Source organism: Desmodus rotundus, chromosome 9 (genome assembly GCF_022682495.2).
Source record: "Desmodus rotundus isolate HL8 chromosome 9, HLdesRot8A.1, whole genome shotgun sequence".
NCBI classification, from domain to species: Eukaryota; Metazoa; Chordata; class Mammalia; order Chiroptera; family Phyllostomidae; genus Desmodus; species Desmodus rotundus.
The window spans coordinates 77,712,657-77,733,629 of NC_071395.1; the positions used below are offsets into that span (position 1 = coordinate 77,712,657).

Sequence of the window (20,973 nt, forward strand, 5' to 3'; positions counted from 1 at the left end):
TGAAGACAGTTTTATTATAGAAATGTTAGGCAATTTTTAACCTCTTTCCTCGTTATTTGCCTTACTTTGCACGTATACCCATTACGAAAATTTATTTTAAATAATCTCTCAGCTCATGATCCATCCGTGTTGTCGAAAACAAAGCGGAGGAAGCGCCCGGCTCCCGAAAGGATCTGTAATCGGGCAACAGTGTCTTTCATCTCTTTAGCAGCCGCCACCCCCGCCCCGCTGTGCACCCAGGAGGGGCCAGACCCTGGCCCCAGGCCCCCAGCGAGCCCAGAGCCCCTGACGGGGGATGGAAAAAGGCCCGCGCAGGTGCTTGCTCTTTGACGGGAGCACCCAAGGGGGTTAAGGGTCTGCAAACTGACTCCATTGCAATCTCCCTGCCACAGGACCCTTGGGCAGTCTCGGCCCCACCCCTGGGGGACAGGAGAACAGTTTGAACCCCACCGCTCTCATGGGCCTCGCCAGGGAGGCCAACTGGAGCTGGGTTAGCCTGGGGTCGGCGGGGAGGGGAGCCGGGCCCCGGGGCTTCCTACAGCTTGGAGGGGCGAAGGCCTTCCTGAACCCACCATCACACCCATGCCCATGGGGGACAGATGGTGCCCAAGCGTCTGGTGGCATCTGGGGTCTGCGTGTGGGCCGGCTCCAGCCCAGGCCCAGGCTCCAGCAGTTGCTTCCAGCCCGGAGGAGGGACAGAACTGAGAACAGGAGAGAACCGAGCTCCGCCACCCCCACCCCTGGCTCCTCAGTGAAACACGGGGAAGCGTGTGGATTCACCAGCCTGGCTGCTGCCAGGGCCTCTGCTCCAGAAGGCGTGGGGCCCAGCGTCCTACCGGGTCCCCAAGGAAGCCCCAAGTTCAGCCTCCGTTTCCCGAAGCCTCCCTCCCTTCTGAACTTTTCGTCCCAATCCCTCACCAGGCCCTCCTCTCATCCAGAGCGCTGGGTCTAGGACACAGACCCTGGTTCTGCCCCAGCCCTGGCCTCCAGCAGCGGCCACCTGGAGTAGGAAGACCTCAGCGGCTCTTTGTCGACAGAGGCAGGTGCTAACCTTGGACACACACTCTGGAGTGACCACCCCTTTTGATGCAGGTCTCTCCAGGCGTCAGCGTGACCCTCGGGCCCATTCCATGGTCACAGCACCTGGCCAGATTCACCTAACGTCGCTGCCCTGCCCCACCCTCCCCTGGCCTGGCACCCCGGCAGCTGCCATTGACTGAGCCGGGGGTCCCTCCATGGGTCCTGGAGTTGCATCCGGACACAGCCCGAGGGGAGGGGAGACGATGCGAAGTGTAGGGACTGAGAGGCAGACTGATCTGGGTCCAAAGGTTCACTCTTCACCCAACTGTGTGCACTGGGGCACGTCACTTCACCTCTTCGAGCCTCGGTTTCCTCGTGGGAAATACCTACGTACCTCAAGGGTCGTGAGGGAGAGCAGTTAGCAGCAGATAACGACTTGGAATCAGCTCCCCGAAGTCTGGCACTACACCAGGCCCTTTATCTACAGCATCTCAATTAATCACCAGGGCAAGCCTCACAGGCTTAAGCTTCACAGCTGCCCCCATTCTACAGATGAGGACATGGAGGCTTAAAGAACGAGCCACACCCCCAGAAGGTGAGAGCTGGGGGACACGCTCAAGTCTCCGACTCACCCGCTCTGCTAAACCTGCAAGAGCATGTGTAAGGCACCTGGCCTGGCGCCTGCCCCTCTTGGCAACAACGGTGCTGCTGTTCCCGTTATTTATTTAGAAGGGAGGCATCAGGGCTCCCGGCGCGTGGTCGGGCACCATGGCAGACCTGGGTGCTGGCAGGCCGCCTCCAGCACAGATCCTTCCATCACTCCTCTCCCCACCGTTTCTGTTCTAGCTGCCAGCAGCAGCAGCCCTACACTTTCCCGGGAGCATCTGAGACGGGAAAAGTAACTCCTGATGCCATGGCCCAGAGCTGGCCCTGCTTCTCCCAGAAAGCCTTCCTGGGTAACTCCAGGCCTCAGGACTCTCTGGCTCCCCTCTGCCCCCGTAGCCCGCCGGCACCATCTGCGGCTGTTTCACACGCACCGGCCTGTCTGCGGCCAGGTCTGGGTGAGGTGGCACTTCCGAGTCCTATTGCGAGTCCCCACCGCAGCCACAGGCCTGATCTCCCCTCTACAGGTGTGCCCCGGTGCCCGCTCAAGGAGGCCTGCCTGGCCCCTCGGCACCCCAGCAATGAAGCTCTGTCTCCCAGGACGTCAGCATTCTCCAGAAGCCAAATCTATTTCAGGATGTCATTTAAATACAGAGAAGGGAGGGCGCGGAGCAGAGAGGGACATGGCACATTTTCCAGAGAAATGATGCCTGAATTGCTGTGGCTATTTATAACCCCTGGGAAATGTGGACCCTGCTATTTCCTGATTAGATTAGTGCTGGGGCAGAGGGGCCGGGGCCAGCCCCAGCCCCGGGGGGGCGGTGCGTGGGAACACCTGACTGCTCCCCCTCCGGTCCCAGCACACAGGCGCCATCCACTGGCCTTGCAGGACGTCAGAACACCCGAGGGAGGGGGCTACACAGGGCAAGGTTGGGGAGATCCCCAGAGGGCCCTTCCTTCACCCTATAGGAAATACACACACAGTGGGGCTCCCCCAAGGGGGGGCCCAGACAGGAGACCGGAATGGGCCACAGAAGACAGAAACAGGTCGTAGAAGACTCGGGCGGTACACAACTGCTGGAAGCCCCTCAACTGTGTTGAGCTGCCTTCAAGTTTGGACTTGGTCAGATTCTCAGGGAGAAGCGGCTGACCTTAGAAACACGTGTCCAGGAGAGAACCACCAGGTCCCCGGTGATAAAATCCGGGGCTCCTCCTGGGAATCCCGCATCCTCCCCACCAAAGGAGATTCACCTGAGCGGATCTGACAGGTGCATTGGGGGGGCCGTCTTTCCTGGTCGGGCCTCAGCGGTCCCACGTGCAGGACAGGAAGCGCCCAGTGGCCTTGCGGAGGACCCCCGGGCAGGCGAGGGAGGACGCCCTGGGCCCGCCCGAGCATCCTCCACACGGCGGCCATCACCTTCATTTGGGGAATGTCCTCAGGAGTCCCCTCCTCCCGGCCGGTTTCTCACCGGCCTGGGGCAGGTGAGCCCAGTGCTTCTCTTTGCCCCTCTCCCCACCCCACACTGTGCTTGGGATTTCGGTGGCACCAGAGAGTCCAGGGTCCCCACCCTGCTCCCGAGTAGGTGACAGAGCCCACATTCAAACCCGGGCCCTTCTGACGGTGGGCAAGTCTCCCAAACGCGGGGCTGGCTGAAAGTCTTCTGGTGATTTCTGCCACCGCCCCCTCCCCTCACCCTCGCGTGGGTTACTTCAGTCTACAATGAGGGGCCTGAGGTGGCCCCGTCCATCCACGGGCAGCGGGGACAACCGCTGTCAGAAGTGGCAGTGCACTCAGGGAAGGGAGGCACAGGCACGGAGCAGCCAGCAGGGTGCTACTCTGGGATGTAACGTGGGTGCTCCCAGGGTGACGGGGGCCCATGAAGACAGTGTTCACCAGGGGCCCCAAGGGCTCCCAGGAGCACCCCCCCCCCACAGTCCCTCGACGCTCCACCCCTTCCACCAGAGTCTCCCTGCATCACTTCCACAGCCCGGGCCCGGAGGCCCTGAGGGGCCCGCCCCCCAGCACAGCTCCCGGCCCACCGCCTGTCCCTCTCCAGGCCGGGCACTGCTGCCCCCTTGGCTCTCTGAGCCCAGGGGCTGGCACCCTGGGCCTGTCCTGAGTGGTGGCAGGGACTCCCCTGGGAGCCCAGCATGTGTTTAGGGCTAATAAAACCTGAGTGCTTCTTACCAGGAAGGGCAGTCAGTGCGGCGTGCCCAAGTTGTCACCCTGAGGCGAGCAGGGTGCTGAGCAGAAGGCAGAGAGTCGGCCGCATTTCTGGGGACGTCTGCCAGAGGCTGAGTGCCAGGCTGTGACCAGGCCTGGAGCCAGGTGTCTTGTCTGCCTGGGGGCACGTTTCCTGTGGCTCCCAGGCCAGTGGCCATGGTGGCGGCCCTGGGTTGGTCTCCCCGCCCTCCTCCAAGTGCATGCACACACTCTGGGCTGGGTCCCCTGGGACACCAGAGCCAGCCTGTCATTGGGACAGACCACAGGCCTGACAGGCACGGCAGGGCTGGCAACCGGGGGAATAGGGAGCTGCCAGGAGCCTGCCCCCCTCCCTCGTGGGGAGGGTACTGGAGGGTCCATCAACGTGGCAGGGTGGAGTGGGAGGGGTGCCTGGGCCTCTACCCTGGCTTCCAGCTCAGCGGCCGGGTTGGGGAGACCAGGGTCAGGTTCTGTGAACTCTCCCACCTTCCTAGCAGCCCGCCCTCCCCGCAAGGCCAAGCAGGCTGTGCCCTCCAGCCCTCGGCCCGCAGGTCTGGCACCCACTCCCTGGCCAGCCACACGACAGGCTGGTGCAAGGCACTGGGATGAGGCCACTTCACCTCAGTGTGCCTCCCCGCCATCCCCTCCCCAGCACTTTGAAGTTCCCAGAGGCTCACATATGGAAAGGGTTTAGCGGCTCTGAATGAGGCTTTTATTGAAGCCAGGTTAGCCTCACAGCACCCACTGTGACCTGCCTTCCCCAGCACTCTGCATTCCAGCGGCCCAGCCTGCTCTGTGCCTGCCACACTGTTAGCCCTTGCGCTGGGCATAGCTGCGGCCGGAACGCAAACCTGGGCTGCCTGGGGAGACCCCAAGGTCGGTACAATTCTCCAGAGCCCTGGGGCCCACCCACCCCTCCCTCCCTGCCTCACAAAACCCGGAGACTTCGCCCCAGAACCAGGCCTCAAACTCAACAGCCAGGAAGTCGCCCCACCCCAGGTCAGGGACATGTTGGGGACACTAGGGTAATAAGGCCAGGGTCACTGGGGAAAAGGAAGTGGTCAGGGTCAAAGCAGCACAGAGACAGCCCCCAGCAGCCCTCTCTGCCATGGGAAGGGCCCACTTTAGAGGTCAGAGTCCAAGGTGAGAGGCCACCTCAGGTCCCGACTGGGAAGTTTCATGCCAGCTGCCACGGCGAGGACAAGGCAAGGGCCTTTTTGATGACTGTGGGCTCAAGGGCCTCCCTCTGAACTTGGAGTTGTTTGGTAAAAATGATGAAAGTCCTCTGCAGCTGACTTCATCCTCCCTTCCCCAGCCGGGACGGCCACCCAGGCACAGAGCCCGTTAGGGAGAATGAGAGGCACCAGCACCCCCACTGCCTGTGTCCACTAAAGGGCCTCCCAGTGGGCTCTGCCCCGGGCCCTGCAGGCTGTGAGCCTCACGTTCACTGGCCATCATGCAAAGTAACCACCCATTTCCGCACGCAGCATACCGGCCAGTACCACCCACCACAAGGCTGCTGGGCAGGACCCCCGCTTCCAGGAGTGCCCCGTGCAAGGCAGACAGCTCTGACCCCACGGGGCCCGCGACTGCCCAGACAGCGCAGAGCTAAGACACAGCCACAGGCCTGCAGTAGGCTCCGGGGCTCTTCCTCGGCAGGACGGTAGTATGATGGCTGAGATCTGGGCTGCCGGGTTTGGGCGCTGGGTTCTCTCCTAAGCCACCCGTATAACCTCATCTGTGTCACCGCCTGAGCCTCAGTTTCCCCATATGTAAAACGAGTGGCTAATAATAATAGCACCTCATAGGTTATCACCTACCTCACATCAGAGCTAAGAACGATGCCCGGTGCCCACTCAGCCTGTGCCCAAAGCACACCAGCATCACAAACACTGGGCGTAAACTCTGGGGAATTCCCACCGTACTCAGGCTAAGAACCGAACTCCCCGTGGTGGTCTGCGAGGCTCTGCACGATCTGGCCACTGCCCACTCCGCCCGAGGTAATCTACACTCCCCGCACAGCCTCTGTCTACCTCTGAACACGCCACGGTCCCCCTGGTTGCAGGGCTTGTGCCTGGCTAGTTCCTCAGCCTGGAATGTACTGTCCTGGATCTTTCGAGAATCCTTCCTGTCGTTTAAATCTTACTTCAAAATTCTCTAAGCACAGCCTCTCCCGCCCCATTCCTCTCTAATCCGTTATCCAGTTTAATTTTCCGCAGGGCCACTTGTACAGCTCGAAATCACCTTATTTATCGCCAGACTCCTCCCACAGGCAGGAAGTCCCACGAGAACAAGGCCTCCTGCCCGGGCCCCGCCCTCCGGAGTGGCCAGCACCCTGAAGGTGACCCGTCAATGGTCAGGGACCACGACCATAACTGGGACGTGGGGGGTGGAGAACCCAGTGTCTTCCCTCCAGGGCTCCCTCAGGACTGGGGTTGAGCGGGTCCGCATCCCTGCTCACCTCTCTACCCCCCCATGCTCAGTGAATGGCTGGCGGTGGCCCAGGACCCGTCCCACCCAGCGTGTAGAGTGGTGAAGGCTTAGGAACAGGAATCTTGAGACATGGCCAAAATCGCCATGTGAACTGGATCTAGGGGACCATCCTGCACAGCCCCTTCTTTCTGCTGATGCCAGAGTACCAGGGAGGGGAAGATCTGCCCCAGGTCGTACATCAAGCCAAGACAGTAGACTGAGGACAAGCCCCACCAGCCGGGCGCCCTTCCTGCTCCGGCTTTGCATGCCACAAGCTGAGGGGTGGGGGTTCTCCGGGAGGGGGAGCTGTGGCTGTCCCTGCACATCGGAGGCACCAACCCTGTCTGGGGTCATTGTCCGGGTCAGCGACCGTTCCAGCTTCCGGCTCAGGAGTAAAGGCCACTCTTCCTCAGCCGAAGCAGGACCAGGGAAATCACCGTGGGGCTCTGGAGCCCTTGCAGCCTCTCTGCTGAGGAATCTCAAAGGGCAGCCCCCGTGGCTACTTCCCACCTCCCTGGGGCCCAACCTGGGGACCGAGGACAGTGGGGTCTTAGTCCTTGGCTCAATTGGAACCCCAATCCAGGGCTGACTCCGGCTTCCTCCTGGGGCCTCGGCAGGCAGGTGTAGGAACATATGTGTTCCTCCGGGGGCTGGGGAGCTGCCAGAACACGGACCCCCTCTTCTTGTAGCCAGCATGATTGGACAGGGAGAAAGAAGCAAGCCCATCTGGCACCTGCTGACTAGCTCCTAACAACATGGGAAGCAAGCAAGGCCACTCAGCCGAGGGCTGGGGTTTTCCAGGGGGCGTACCAGTGCCTGGTAGCTCCCCAAACCAGCACCTGAAGAAGTTTCTGGGCTTTTTCCAAAATGTCTGCCCTCCTGGGGCCTCACCGCCTCTGGATACTCCCACATCCCTGGGCTTGGGCAGCCTTGGCCTTTCAGGAGCCACCTTGGTTGGCAGGCTCAGCTCCCCTGGTCCCGGGCCATCCCAAAGCTGGGGCACCCTGCCCAGCTCGGCTGACCGGCCAAGCCACCTGTGGATCAGAGACGCTGGGGAGGGCTGGTGCCTTTTCTAACCTCCCTAGGTACCAAGAAAGAGCACCTTGCCAAGTCCACTTACAGCGAGCAAGGCGTCTCCCACCTCGGGGCCGCGGCCCCCTCCGAGGCACCACACCGTCGCGAGCAGTTGTCTCCGGGTCTGCATGGCGGCTCCATAACCTTCGTCAGACACTCGGCGCCAAGGACCCCTGCTCCTGGACTCCCACAGCGCTCTCAGGAGCCGGCTCAGTGGGGCAGCGGGAGCACTGGGGTCAGGAGGGCACCCATGTGACCCCAGGAGTGAGGTCCTCTCTCTCTAGGGAGGGGGCAAGCGCTGTGAGCAGCACAGTGTCTTCGGGAATGCAGGGAGGTCACTCCGCTCCCCTAGGCCTCCAGCTGGCCTGGTCACAGTCCCTGGCCCTCACAGCGGCCCCAGAGAACATGAGCAGACTCCAGTCCCAGGTTCTCCAGTCCCAGGAGAGGCGCCCCGTCCCTCTCCTACCGCTGAGGGATCACACCAGAGGGGTGGGCGGGCGTGTGCGAGGTGAAGACACCAGATGCGGGTCCCTTCCCTTCAGCAAACAAGGCGCAGACAGGTGGGGCTGGGGGAAGGGGTCAGGGCCGAGCAGCGGGCAGCCTGGGCAGACACATGTCTGCTGCATGAGGTTTTACGATCTTTCCTGATGCCCAGAACCGGACCATGAAATAAAATGAACAAGCTCAAGACACGTCTCTGTCTTACACCCCAGCACCTTGCACCCTCCACAGCCAGCAACTGACTGAGTGCGCCTTGGGAGTGCACGCGGCTTGCAGAACCGGTGCTACCGTTAGGGACAATCGTCCGTTTAAACGAGACTCTGGGGGTCCCGGTGCCGTCCTGTGGAGGCAATCAAGAAGGTAAGGAAACAGACCCTCCTGAACCCTAAGGTTCCCCAGACGAGGGGCCCAAAGGTGGCCCCTCACCCTGTCCTTCCTCAGGTAACACCTCTGACCCTCCCTAGCAGCCAGGGGGGCAAACCCCACCCCGGAGCGGTGAACTCACTAGGGTTCAGCGGCAACCCCCTCAGTTTGCCTTGCTGGCCTCCAGCTTCTGGACAGAAGCTCCTTGGAGGCAGGGAATTCTCAGACCCACACAGGAACCCCTCAGAGAAGAGACAGGGGCATCAGGAACCAACCTCCCCCCCATCCCCAACTCCCCTGGACCCTGCTGGTTCTGCTTGCCTCCCTAGTGCCGGCCCGTATCTGGCCTGGCCTCAGTGGGCATGGCTTGGCTGCAAGGCAAGAGTGGGGCCTAGAGTATACGCCCCCCACCAGGCCCCCAGACAAGTATTTCTGGCCCAGCCTCACTGGGCCCTTCTAGGCCTCTACGGCTCCCACGAGTGACCCCACTAAAACCTGTGGACACATCAGGGGGTGGGGTTTGGGATATGTCTTTCAGCCTCTCTCTGTCCAAAGTGCAACCTAAGGATCTAGAAGCAGACAGGATGGGAGGAAGGACAAGCACTGAGCCTGGTCCCCTTGAGTGTGATTTGGAGCAAATAAATTAAAAAAAAAAAAAGAATGAAGAAAATAGAAATGCGAGGTTAAAACACCGAGAGGACTGGCAGAACCCACGAACCCAGATGCCACGTGTCCCCTCTGCTAAGTGCTTGCACAACAAACCAACTGCCAAGTCAGAGGCCAGAACGAGGCTTCGGCCCCAGAACTCTTTTCGGGGATAAGACCAGCCCCCAACCATAGTCTCCTGGCACCCAAAGGAGAGCCCGTGAGTGGCCCCTGCCTCCCCTCTTCCAGCAACTGCAGCCTCCTTGGGCCAGAGGCCCTTATATAGGTCAACCCTGGGACGTCTGCATCTGAACCGATTCTTCCACCCCAGCAGTGCCCCCAGACAAGTCACACACGCACCCTCTTCCAGCCTGTAATGAATGAATCTTCAGTTACATGCAAGCAGGAGGGCCACAGGTGTCTCAGGCATCCACAGCATCCATCCTTAGGGCAAGGTTAACGAGGCGACCCCTCCTGCCAGGCTGGGCAGTACCTGGCGTCCTTCCCCCACCCACATAAGCTGCTACCTGACCTAGGCCCCCTTTCCGGTGGCGGGGAGCCTGCTGCTCTACAAAAACCTAATGTGGCTGCGGGAAGTTAGGAGGTGGGCGGTGGGCCTGGCTACACAGGAAGGGCTGCTCACCCACCAGTGTGGGCACAGTGAGGCAGGCACAGCAGGGCGAATGAAGGCCCCTCTGTCACCCACGGTGCAGACCCTATGTCTGTGACACTGACCTACTTTGTCACACAGCAGGGGCCAGGAGACTGAATCAACCACCACACAGAGCATCCCAGAGGCGGAGCCCCCTGCAGCTGCACTGATGCCCATGAGCTCCATGGCCCAGGACCTGGCTGGCCCGCCACTCGTGCCCAGAGAGCACCATGGGACATGGAGCCACCAGACGCCCCCAGGGGCGAAGCCCGCTGAAGAATTCCTGAAGCTGGCTCTGCCAGTCACAAATACGCAGGGAAAGAATAAAAAGTCTAGGAAAGTCTGGGATTATAGGGTTTAAAAGTTGCCCCCTACCTGCCAGGTGCCTCTCCAAAGGTACAGGTAAAGCAGAAGGGCTCTGATTAGCTGGCAATGGGCCAGGAACGTGTTGGGTCAGTTTCTTGCCAGTCTCCACGGGTGGGATTGGGTGATGAGCTTTGGGCCTGTGTCTGCTGGCCTCAGCATGGTTCTGGGAGGGGGTGCCGGGGGGGATGGCTCCATGCTGCTGGGCACAGACAGCTGCCTCAGCACAGGGGGGCTCTGGTAGCAGCTGAGGCCAGCAGGGTTCTGCTGGCTTGGTCCCCAGGGAGGTTGAAGGTGACACAGTGGCCAATGCAGGACAGCTCAAGTTGCTGCCCTGCCCAGCACTTTCCAGGACTGATGTCACCTCTAGGAGGTCAAGTAAACCCCACTGGCAGGGGATGAAACTAGACCAGGAGCCAAGGGCCCAAGATCACTTCCTCTTGGCAGGTGCCCGGAGCCTCTCTGCTGGCTGACAGCGAGGACTTGCGCAAAGGGTCCCCTTCTGAGCCACAGGAGGGCTTGCCAGTCCCCATCAGCCACACAGACTAGCCCAAGCCTCCCTTATCACCACCTTGAAGGGCACGGCTCTGGCCGCCAGCTCAGGCGGCCTGTGGCACCTGGCTCGGGCAGTCAGTTCGGTCTGCGGTTACCAAGCACTCACTGCGTGCTAGGCCCTGGGCCTGGCTCTTCCTCGGACATCTGATGCCAGGGCCCGGAGCCAGCCCCGAGGCCGCCTGCCCAGCTGCAGGACAGTCAGCTTCTATCTCAGACTGCAATCCCCACCCAGGTCTGGGGCGGCAGGCGGGATGGGCAGTGTTCCCTGCCACAGCTTGGACTATGCTGCCCGTTGGGGCAGGAAACTCCTGGCCCACTGACTGAGTTGCCTGGTGCCTAGCTGGCAGCGGGCCAGCAGTCAGCTGGGGGTCCCTGAAGAAGCAGCAGACAGACCCCTGACTCTGCACACCTCTGCCTCCCCACCACAGCCCCCACCCACCCTGGTGGGGGATGAGGTCCCATCCCATACAAAGAGACCTCGCATGGCTGATGGTGTGGAGGTGCCACTGTCAGTGCCCCTCAGCAAAGGGGCGGCTAGTAATGTCCACTGGGTACAGGGGGTAGGGGCTTGGCTGAACACTGTGGAGGGCCCCTGATACCCCGGAGCCCCTTGCCTAGTCTGTTCATATCCCTGCCCCTATAGACTCAAGGCAGGCAATGCCCTCCCACAGGAGACAAACCCCCTTTTCCGGAGACAGGGACAGACGCAGAGAAAGCAGCCAGGGTCAGCCGTGGGGGCAGCAACCAGCATTAATCATCCAATTAAGGCCACTAAAGCAGACCTAGAAGCAGACCCCAGCTCTGTCCCAGGGCTCCACAGTCAGGCAGGAGCTGGAATGGAGCTCCACGAGGAGGGGGTAGAGCAGCCCGGCAACCCCCAGCCTCCCTCAGCCCCTCTAGTGTACCCCCCTCAGGCTCCCTCCGGACCCCCACCAGCACCTTTTGGCGGAGCAGCTTGCTGCGCACCCGGCCCCAGAGCCGGGCGCCGGTGTTGGGGGGCCGCTTGCTCCCCGGCTCTTCCAGCTGGTCCAGGCAGCAGCGCTCCAGGGGCTCGCACACCGCCTTCAGGCTACAGTCAGGCTGAGGCAGGACGTCGGTCATGCTGGCGGCCCGGCTGTTGGCCCCAACAGCTCCGGGTCGAGAGCGGCACGGCACAGGAGTTCCACTGTGGAGAGGGAGCGTACAGTGCGCTCGGCCCCCCACCGGCGGGCAGTTAGTGGAGTTGAGCAGGGAAGCGCATGGTGCAAGGCTCTGCTTTCTCCTCCCCTTTTGTCTCTCCTCCCGGGAGACAGTCACTGGAGGAGTCCCGAGGCCAGGGCCCTCTCCTTGCCTGCTGGTCCCAGCACAGCGCCCGAGTGTGTGCGTGCACCACGGACGGCCGGCCGTAGCAGCTTGGGGAGGTCCCCGCCTCCACCGAAGGAAGTGACTCAGAGGCACGGAGGCTGCCCCCTCCAAAAAAAGCCAGCCTCCGGGTTTTAACTCCTGGCAGGCTGGGGCTCCTCCTCACTGGACCCTGCCTTTCTCCCTCCAGCCCCTACTAAATAAAGTTTGACAAGCAGCTAAACACAATCCAGTCCCTTCTCCTCTAGGTCCCAGGTTAACCCCTTCACCACCGGGCTGCACCCTGGGGCAGGAGCTGCGTTTGGCCACCAACTGCTGCCAACGTCCTGGGAAAGGGTCTGCACTGCCCTGGAGCTCTGCGTCCTAACCTCTAACTCTGCCCCAAGGAAGCTCCCTCAACGCCAACTCTGAGATGGGGCCAGACAAGCATGCATGGACCAGCCACCAAACCTCTTGTGCAGAGTGTAAAGAATAAGGAAGGTGCCCAGTGGGGCAGCGCCCTGGGCTTTAGGGGCCCCAGAAGGCATCAGCTACTATGGGCCCTCTCCTGGGACAGGAGCAAAAAGCCAAGGGTGACACTGGTCACCAGTGCCCAACAAGAGGTGCTCCTCACACGGCCACTTTGAACTGTGGCCCTGTACACCTCACCAGAAAAGCCTGAAAAAGGCCTGTGCTGCCAGGGGCAGAGGATGCCTGCTGGCAAAGGGGATAGCTGGTGCTTTGTCCGTGCTGGGTGCCCAGGGAGCCAGAGACGCATGAACTTGTTTCTGACCATGAAGCTGGTGAACATTTTAACCTGAGTGAGAAGTGAATTGTTTCGCAAGGTAACAATACAAATTGGAGCATTGGAAACACTTCGGATACAAGTGTTCCAGAGAAAAGAGAGAGGCCTGAGCCCCAAATGATTAGGGCACGCAAACCCAGAGGCGTCCAGGATGTGATACCATGCAGAGCGAGGCACGGGGCAGGAAGGAAACCAGTATTTTCATAGTGCCAACCATGAGCTGGGTCCCATGCAAACAGCTTTGAAGTACCCGACTGCATTTAAGTCTCACAACTTTTGTGGTGTTGGTGTTGGGGTCCCGGTTTTAGAATCGATGAGATTGGGGCTCAGGAAGGTAAAGGTCTCCCCGGAGGTCACGCAGCTGCAGCTGGGGAGTGCCAGGTCATCTCCAAAGCACTGGGTGCTCACAACCACGGGGCCTCAGCCACGAAGTGTGGCTGGTTCTTTGAATTCAGGGAAAAGAGCTGAGTCGGGACATCTCTTGGCTGACCCCAGGGCAGGTGGGGCAGAGCCTGGAACCAGCCCTTGGCTTCTGAAATACTCCTGCTGGGTCTCAACCAGCATACAGGGCTTGGGGTTTACCATCAGAGACAGAGGTGGCTTCCCTGCAAATAGCCGAGACCTGACTGTAGCAAGAGACGCCCTTCCTGAGAGTTTTCTGTGCGATGGTCGCCACGCTGAACCCACACACGGGTTAACTCACTCAGTGCTCCCCCCTTATTAAGTAAGTGCTGGCATTCCCGTTTTCCACCGAAGGAAAAGAAGGACCCTGAGAGGTTGAGCAACGTGCCCAAGGCCAGTCCAGGCCAGGCGGTGAGCAGAGGTCTGGCTGATGGCCAAGCTTCTGCCCGCACTGCCGTGACAGCCGGTGTGGCAGCATCTGGTCCTGCACTGCCTCTGCCTGGCGGGTGGGGGTGGGGTCCTGGGGCCCTGCTGGGCTCTGGGTGTTCCTGCAGGGCACCCAGGCCAGGCCCATCTCCTACAGGGCTCTACAGTCCACACCACCTTCTGCAGAGTGCAGATGGGCGGCCAAGGCTGTACAGAGCCTCCTCATACCTAGCTGAGGTTGCCTAAAGCCACTGCCGCTAATTGAGGCTGAGCCACACAGCTTCTCCGGCACCTCACGGGTGAGGGGACGAGACCCACAGATGCAGCAACGCACCTGTGCCCCTGCCCAGCTGAGGCCTAAGCCATTCTTCCTGACCCATCCCTTGCCTGCCTCTCCTAGGCCACCTGGGTGCCACCCCTGAAGATAGTCTTTCTCCACCCCGTGAGGGGCAGGGCAGCTTCCTCACCCTCGCCGCCACGAAACCCATTTCCTCCAGAAAGGCTTTGTGTATCCCTGCAGTCATTTCCTCGTCCCACTCATGTCACTCAAGACGCCTCCACTGGGGGCCCCTGTGCCTGGCCCCGGGGCAGGGGCTGAGGGGTCATGGAGCTGAATGGAAAGCCTGTGCCTGACAAAGCTGACAGCCCAAGAGGGGAGAGGAGGTATGGGCTTCAACTCCTCTCAACGGGAGGCAGAAAGGCATCGATGCATCTGGCGCATTTTAACTGTGCCCCTGCCCTGCGTCACACTCAGATGGACAAAGCAATGTCACTGCCCTCAAGAAACCCAGGTTTGCTCAGACGGTTGGGTGTCATCCTGAAAAGCGAAAGGTCACTGGTTTGATTCCCCTTCAGGGCACATGCCTGGGTTGTGGGTTCGGTCCCCAGTTGGGGCGTATTCGAGAGGCTTCTCTCACATTGGTGTTTCTCTCCCTCTCTCCTTCCCTCTCCCTCTCCCTAAAAATAAACAAATAAAAAATACATGTAAAAGAAGCCCAGCCTGATGCTGGAAGAACAGCACGGATAAATGCCATGAAAGTCTCGAGAAAGAGAAATTTCTAGCCCGAGGGAATCAGGGAAAGCTTCCTGAAGGAGGGGGGTCGGCGTGGTCCAAACTGCCGTGGAAGAAGGCCATCCACCCCAGCTCTACTCTGCACGCCCGGCCAGTGCACTGCTGGTTGTGTAACGGGCTGGTAAGGTGCCATTCTAACTGCGGACCACGTTCACCTGCTGCAGACACACGGTCAGCGCTGGGCACCACCGACTGGTTAACTTCAAAACCGGCCCCTCGCTGGCTTTCTGAGGCCTCTTCTCTCTATCTGGGTCACATTTCCCAGGATGCAGTTTGGGGCAACGCAGTGCCCCCCATCTGCAGGTGTGTGGGAGAAGGGGGACAGAATAGATCCTGTTCCCAAAGCTCTAGGCTTGTCTGTCTTAGGAACCCCAGGCTCAACACTCGTCTGGGTAAAGCCAGTTCTGATTGGATGAAAGATGGCCAGCTAGTCTCCATGGTGACATAAGCGCCTTAGCAGATGGGTAGCTGTTAGGAGGCTGTTCCCTTGAGCTGCTCTTCTTTCCCTTCCTCCCTTGGGAGCTCTCTTTGCGGGGTAGCACAGATTTGCCTTCTCTTCCCCAAGCCTGACTCAGTCCTTCCTGGAGCCCACGGTTTGGGAGCAGAGGCCACAGGGTGGTGGGTGCAAGACAAACATTCCCAGCAAACTCCTCAAAAGCAGCCATCTGAGTTCTGGTCCGTCCACCCGACCATGGACCCTTCTTCACCTTTGCTGAATGGGCTAGGCTCAGGCTGTCCTGGCCACCCAGGAAGTGACCACATCCCCTCCCCCTCTGCCCACCCCTCCATCCAGCCACACCTGGCAGGACCCGCCTCTGAGGACATGAGAGGGCCCCTGCCAGGACAGACAGAGCCTGGGCTGTAAGGCTCACATGGACGGATGTCACGGTCTTTGGAACTAAAAACATTCCCTGGAGGCTGTCCAGGCGTCTCTCACCCCCTCCCGGCTCTCTGCCAGGGGTGGGAGAGGGGCCGACCCCGAGGAGAGGCAGGGCAGGACCCTGGGCAACACCCAGGACCAGCCGCCCCGCACCCCTGTGACTGAGGTAAAATCGGGCTACAGTGACGAGCTGGCACAATGGAAGAGGAAAAGGCCAGCAAGGCGTATATGCAGCCGGAGATGCGTGGGTGGGAGAGGCAGGGGCTGCCACCGGTGCTGCCTTGGTGGCAGCTGGGGGAGGGGCAGCTTCCAGGCAGATCCTCCGGGGTGTGAACACAGAAAGGCGGCTCTTTCTCAGAACTTTGGGATGCTGCTGCCACTTCCCCAGGGTGACCTCCTTTTCCCCAATGGAATGACTTTCATCTTCCCTCAGGCCCAGGCCAGAACCCCGGTTCTCTGTCCCTGTCCTCAATCAAATGACACTGAGGCACGAAAAGGGGTTTCTGAGTGACCAGCTAGGCCAAGGCCACAGGCCGCCCAGGGAGGACAGTCTGGAGTGAGGGGGGAAGGGCGAGACCGGGTGCTGGAGCTGGGAGCCAAGGCTGCGGTAGTGCTGAGGGTGAGGCCTGGGAGGGTCACGGTAGGGGTTCGCCAAGGATGTTCCTTCCCAGTCCCTGGGAACAGCATGGAGCAGGCCCTGAGGGAGCAGGGCTGGGGGGCAAAGTGGGGTGGGGCAGGTAGAGGGTGTGGGGGTTGTTGGGGGGAGGGGTGGCATGTCCCAGGGGCACTGGGGGAGACTGGGGTGGGAGAGCCCCTTGCAGACGACTGGCTTTGTGACCCCTGCGTCCCCCACGTGTTCGCACCCTGCTCTGTGCCGAAGCTAATCCAGACCTGTGTATGGACGGGCAGAGCCCTCCGCAGAATCACAAAGTAAAACAAGACCCCTCTATGTTTTTCTCCCTATCCAACCTCCTGAGTATCTGCCGGGTTCAAGGCCTGCATGAGGCCCAGGGACAGGAACCTTTGCTCAGCGTCACTGAGCAAGCAACCGCAGAGCTGAGCCTCGAAATGACGTTTTCACTCACCTATTCGTTCCTCTGCCCATCGCTGAATAGACGCCCCTACTACTGCCAGGCTGGGGAGGACCTTGAACAGGCCATAGTCTAACTTGGCTGGACGGAGCCCTGGCCGCCTCACCACTGACCTGCCGCTCCAAGGAGGTGACTGTCAGCGGTGGGGGTCTCTCTGGCAGCCCGGGCCGGAACTCCCAGTGTCTGGACCCTACAGCTAAACAGCTCTATGTGGGGATGCGGTTCTCTAAGCTCTGGAATCTCAGCTCTGTAGATAAGTGGCTACTGGTGACCTTACATGGATGCCCAGGGTGGGGGTGGGGAGCAGGCTCCAGGGTAGACCCAAGGTTTAAGGTGTGCATGGAGTTAGGACAGGGGCAGTGGAAATGAGAAGCTGGTTGCTCCACAGCCCAGACCTAGCCTGCCAAGGTGTGCCTCGACCCTCCCGCTCCCCACAGGCCCGCACGGTCTCACAGCTCAGCACAGAGCACGGCTGCTCCCCACACAGGCTCCCTCTCCACTCTGCTTGCCCCGACCCCGCGGGCATCTCTCGGGTGCCGGGAGGCTCTAGATGGGCCGCAGAGGCGGCAACAGCCCCGGAGCCCGCACGCTGCAGAGGAGCTGTCTTGAGGCATGTCCCTGGCAGCACCTAGAGATTCTCACCACCTACTGGTCACGGGAAAGGATGGAAAACCCACCTGAGTGTTTGGGAACTGCTTGCTTATCTAAAACAAACCCACCCAGGAACAGAATGCAGAGCCCACCCACCACGTGTCCATCCATTCCTTCCTGACACAACTCATGGACACAACTACCGCCGGACCAATGCGCAGGCCACCCTGGCTGCTGGCCTACCCCTCCCCACAGGGAGGCCGGGTTGTGGCCGGGGTCTCCCAGCACAGCCAGAGTGGAGGGGGCGCTGGAGCACAGGCCAGGGCTGAAGACATAACCCTGGGCGGGAGGGCTTGAAAGGTCCCATCCACTGAGCCTCTGAGCTCTGTCTTCTCCGTCTCTGTTACTAAGTGACTTGCCCACTCAACTGTAAGCTCCAAGGGAAGAGGAGAAAGCTCCTGGTTGCCAGGGGGCTGGCCACAAGTCCTGCCTGGTCACTGGGGACTTGGCAGCCACTTTGTCTCTCTGGGCTCAGTTTCCACACCTGTCAAAACAGGACCTTGGACCAGATAGAGTCATCATTTTTTTTTTAACCGAAAAGAACACTCCCCACCTTTCTTTCCAAATGAAATCTAATGCTGAAGTCTCCCTGCCTCCCAATCAGATAAAAGCAGAGAGAGAGGTCCCTGGCTGAAGGAGGGACATGGAACCTATCTGCTCATACCGCTTCCATCCACCACCCCCGGCCCCGCCTTGGGGTGCTTCGGGTCCCTCCCAGTAATCCCCAAGCTCTGCAGGCAGAACCTGAAGCCCCTGACCCTCCTTTCGGGGTGGCGGGCTGTGAGCAGTCCCGATGGACAGTCCTCATGGAACTGCTGTCTCCCTTGGCCACGGCCATGGGGGCTGGCTCTCCCTCAGGGTGGAGCGGGCGTGGAGGCCGGGAGCTTAGGGACTTTCTACAGGAAACTTCCAGGCAGACTCCCGGATGAAACTCCCATGTTACCTCGACTTCTCTCTCTGCTTTGGGAAAACTCCAGGCCTTGGCTTCCCTGGTGTGAGTTCCCCTCAGTGGCCTTATAATGGGAGGACACTCATGTCACCTAGTCAGGCAGGCAGGTGTCTTCTGAGTCACCTTGGCCCCAAAGCCAGAGCAGCGCAGCTCTTAAACCTCCCAGGTTATGGTCAGGCTGTACCCATCCCAGCCCCCAGGGAAAAGGCTGCACCTGGGGGTCAGACCCTCACCAAGTGCTACCACTGCCCACACCTGTCAGTGTGCTATGGCAAAGGCTGGGCCACCAGTGAGGGGCCCCAGCAGGCCCTGCAGCTGGCTCCCCACAGTAAGGTGTTGGCAGGCCCCAGCTAAAGCGCCCCCAGCCCTGGCCCCAGAATGCCCCAGAATCCACATTCAGCCTCAGCCCTCAGTCAGGCAGGTCCCTGGCAATTCCTCTGCTGAGTCCTTTCCTCAAATTTTTGGAGAAGAAAAATAAAGTCGTAAGTGGGACATCCTTGGAGACCAGTTTTTTTGAGTTCTAGGAGGATGACACTGCAGCCCCCACCCCCGCAGGGAGGGCAGCCGCACTGAGTGCATGCTATACGCCAGGTGCTCTCCCCTGTGTGGACTCACGTGTAACACGCAGGCTCGAGAAGACACACTTGAAGAGGACACCTCAGGCCACCCTGCTGTGAAGGGGTGGAGCTGGGACCAAAGCTGGGTCCTCTGCCTGAGTTGAGGGACTTCCAGTCCCAGGGCTGAGAGGACACACCCCTCTTGTGGTTTGCGGAGAGGCCAAACGTTCTCAGGGCTGAAGGAACCATTTCCCAAGGCCCTGGAGCAGCTTCTCTGCCTGTCACCCACCCTCCGGGGTGGGCAGGGTGCAGGCACCAAGCCTGCCTGCCAAGGTGGCACTCCCAGATGGGGCAGGAGAGAGAGAGGGGGCCTCGAGCCTCCATCTGCTTCGTATTGAATGCTTCCTGTCTCCAGAATCCAACCGGCAGAGTCCAGGCTTCCCAAATCAGGAACACCTGGGAGAGGAGGCGGCTGAGCAGGACGAGGAGAGGTTATGCTCCAGTTTGGGAAAGCCTTTGGACAGCAGGGGGGCTCTCTCAAGGGACCCTGCCCCGGCTGTCCCGCATCCTGCTGCCTGCATCCAAGTAGGCAGCATGGAGACCTGCTTGAAGGACTGACAGCAGGTGGGGCGCAGGAGGACAAACGGTTGGAAACAGCTGGGGTGGGCGGGGCCAGGGCAGGACAATGGCTCCAGTCACCAGGGCCCAGGGGAGGAGGTACTGCCTGAGACTGGGAGGGTACCAGTCCTGGTGACGGCCCCTCCCCTTCTCTGTGGGCCCCTGGGCTTGCACAGCGGTGCTGACGGGGCACGCGGGCATGCTCTGAGAGCAGAGGGACGGAGGCAAAACTGAACTCTAGAAGCAGACGCTCCCCCTGGCTGTGCACTGGCCCAAGTCGGGGAAGGGAAGGGGTCCATTTTCCAGATAAGAGGCTGGAAAGCCATGGCCAGCATGGCCACTTTGGTGTCCTGGGCAGGGAGCTGCCTGGGGCCGAGGTGCCAGGCTGGGGGTTGCTGTAAGAGCTCTCTGGCCAGCCTCGTGGGCCAATGCTTTGTCACAGCTGCCACCCTCTCCTCCCCCTGCACCCTAGTCAAAACCAGGCCACTCCCGGGGGCCAGGGACAGCTGTGGTCAGTATGCCCTAAAGGACACACGGAGAAGGCATCAAGGACCCACATTACTGCCTGCCATTCCACCAGAGGAGGGACCAAGCACCTCTGGTACCAGTGCTGGGCCAGAACTGGAAGGGGCTTTGGGTCAAGTAGGCCAATGCCCCAGAGCCTCGGCTCCTAGGGCAATAAAGCTGGCATGCTCGACCTTCAAACAGGGATAGCAGACCCCTCAGGGGCCAGAGGGAGGGACCTGGAGCTGGAGGGCCTTCCACTGCCTTCCGAGCAGTCTCCTGACCGTCGCTCGCTCGCTCTGAGGCTCGGAGAGATAACCTATCCCATTCTCCCGACGCGTGAACGGAGAAGGCTGGACTCAGCCCCGGACCTGGCTGGCCTCAAAGCCCTGTCGTCACCGGCTGGACGAGCAGAATTCTCTTCTGTTTTCCTTACTGCCACCCCATACTCCACGGCAGAAGAGGACGCACAGGCGAGCGACACGCGGGTGGGCACGCCACGCTCTGACCAGCTCTCCGAGGTGCCTTCTGCCCTTTGAGCCTCACAACGAGCTGGTAACGAGGGCGGAGCTGCGACAACTAGCTCCATATAACAGAGGCAGAAACCGACGGCCCGAGGCCCAGTGCTCTGCCCAGTGCCGGGGGACCCAGAATCCACGCTCACCGCACCCAAACAGGGACTGAGGGGAGTGTGGACAAGGGAGCTGAGGGAAGGGGGGCGTGGTGGGGGCGGATTCTTTCCCACAACTGAAAGGGAACGGTGACCAGTGTGCTCTGGGGCCGTGGGGCCCTACTCTCTTGTTCCAGCTGGAGAGAGAGGGACAACTGGGGGCAGGAAAAGGGAGGACACCCCAAGGTCTGGAGAGAAGGTCATGAAATCTCCACTCTCAGAGACCAGGCTCTTTCTCTCACTTCAAAGAAAGTCTAAGGTGGAAACACCCGCAATGTCTACGACAGAGGAATAAGAAGAGTGTGGTAGACACATACAATGTCATTCAGCCTCAAAAAGGAAGGAAACTCTGATACACGCTATGTGGGGGAACCTTAAAGACACTACGAGAAGCCAACAGCTGGCCACATGTCAACAGATACTGTGTGATCCCTCCTCTGCGAGGTCCCAGTAAGGTCTCTGCGGCCGGCCTCACAGAGATGGGAGGTGGGTGTGGCTAAGAGTCCTCGGCATTTCAGCTGGGGAAGAGGAGGAAGGAGGAAGTCCTGGAGATGAAGGGTGGAGGTGGCAACACAAC

General features: G+C 60.5%; 1 protein-coding gene across 7 annotated transcripts in view; it reads right to left on the bottom strand.

Annotated features, from left to right (window-relative positions):
• The window catches only part of ABR (ABR activator of RhoGEF and GTPase), a 173,596-nt gene that overhangs the window by 10,502 nt on the left and 142,121 nt on the right, over positions 1-20,973 (bottom strand). The window contains exon 1 of one of the 7 annotated variants that reach the window (XM_045199153.3): positions 11,391-11,813. The exons of the other annotated variants lie outside the window; for them this stretch is intronic. Coding sequence (XP_045055088.1) covers positions 11,391-11,552 — 162 coding nt within the window. The 5' untranslated portion in view covers positions 11,553-11,813. Of the gene's footprint in view, positions 1-11,390; positions 11,814-20,973 lie in introns of those variants that run through there. 7 annotated transcript variants of the gene reach the window in all.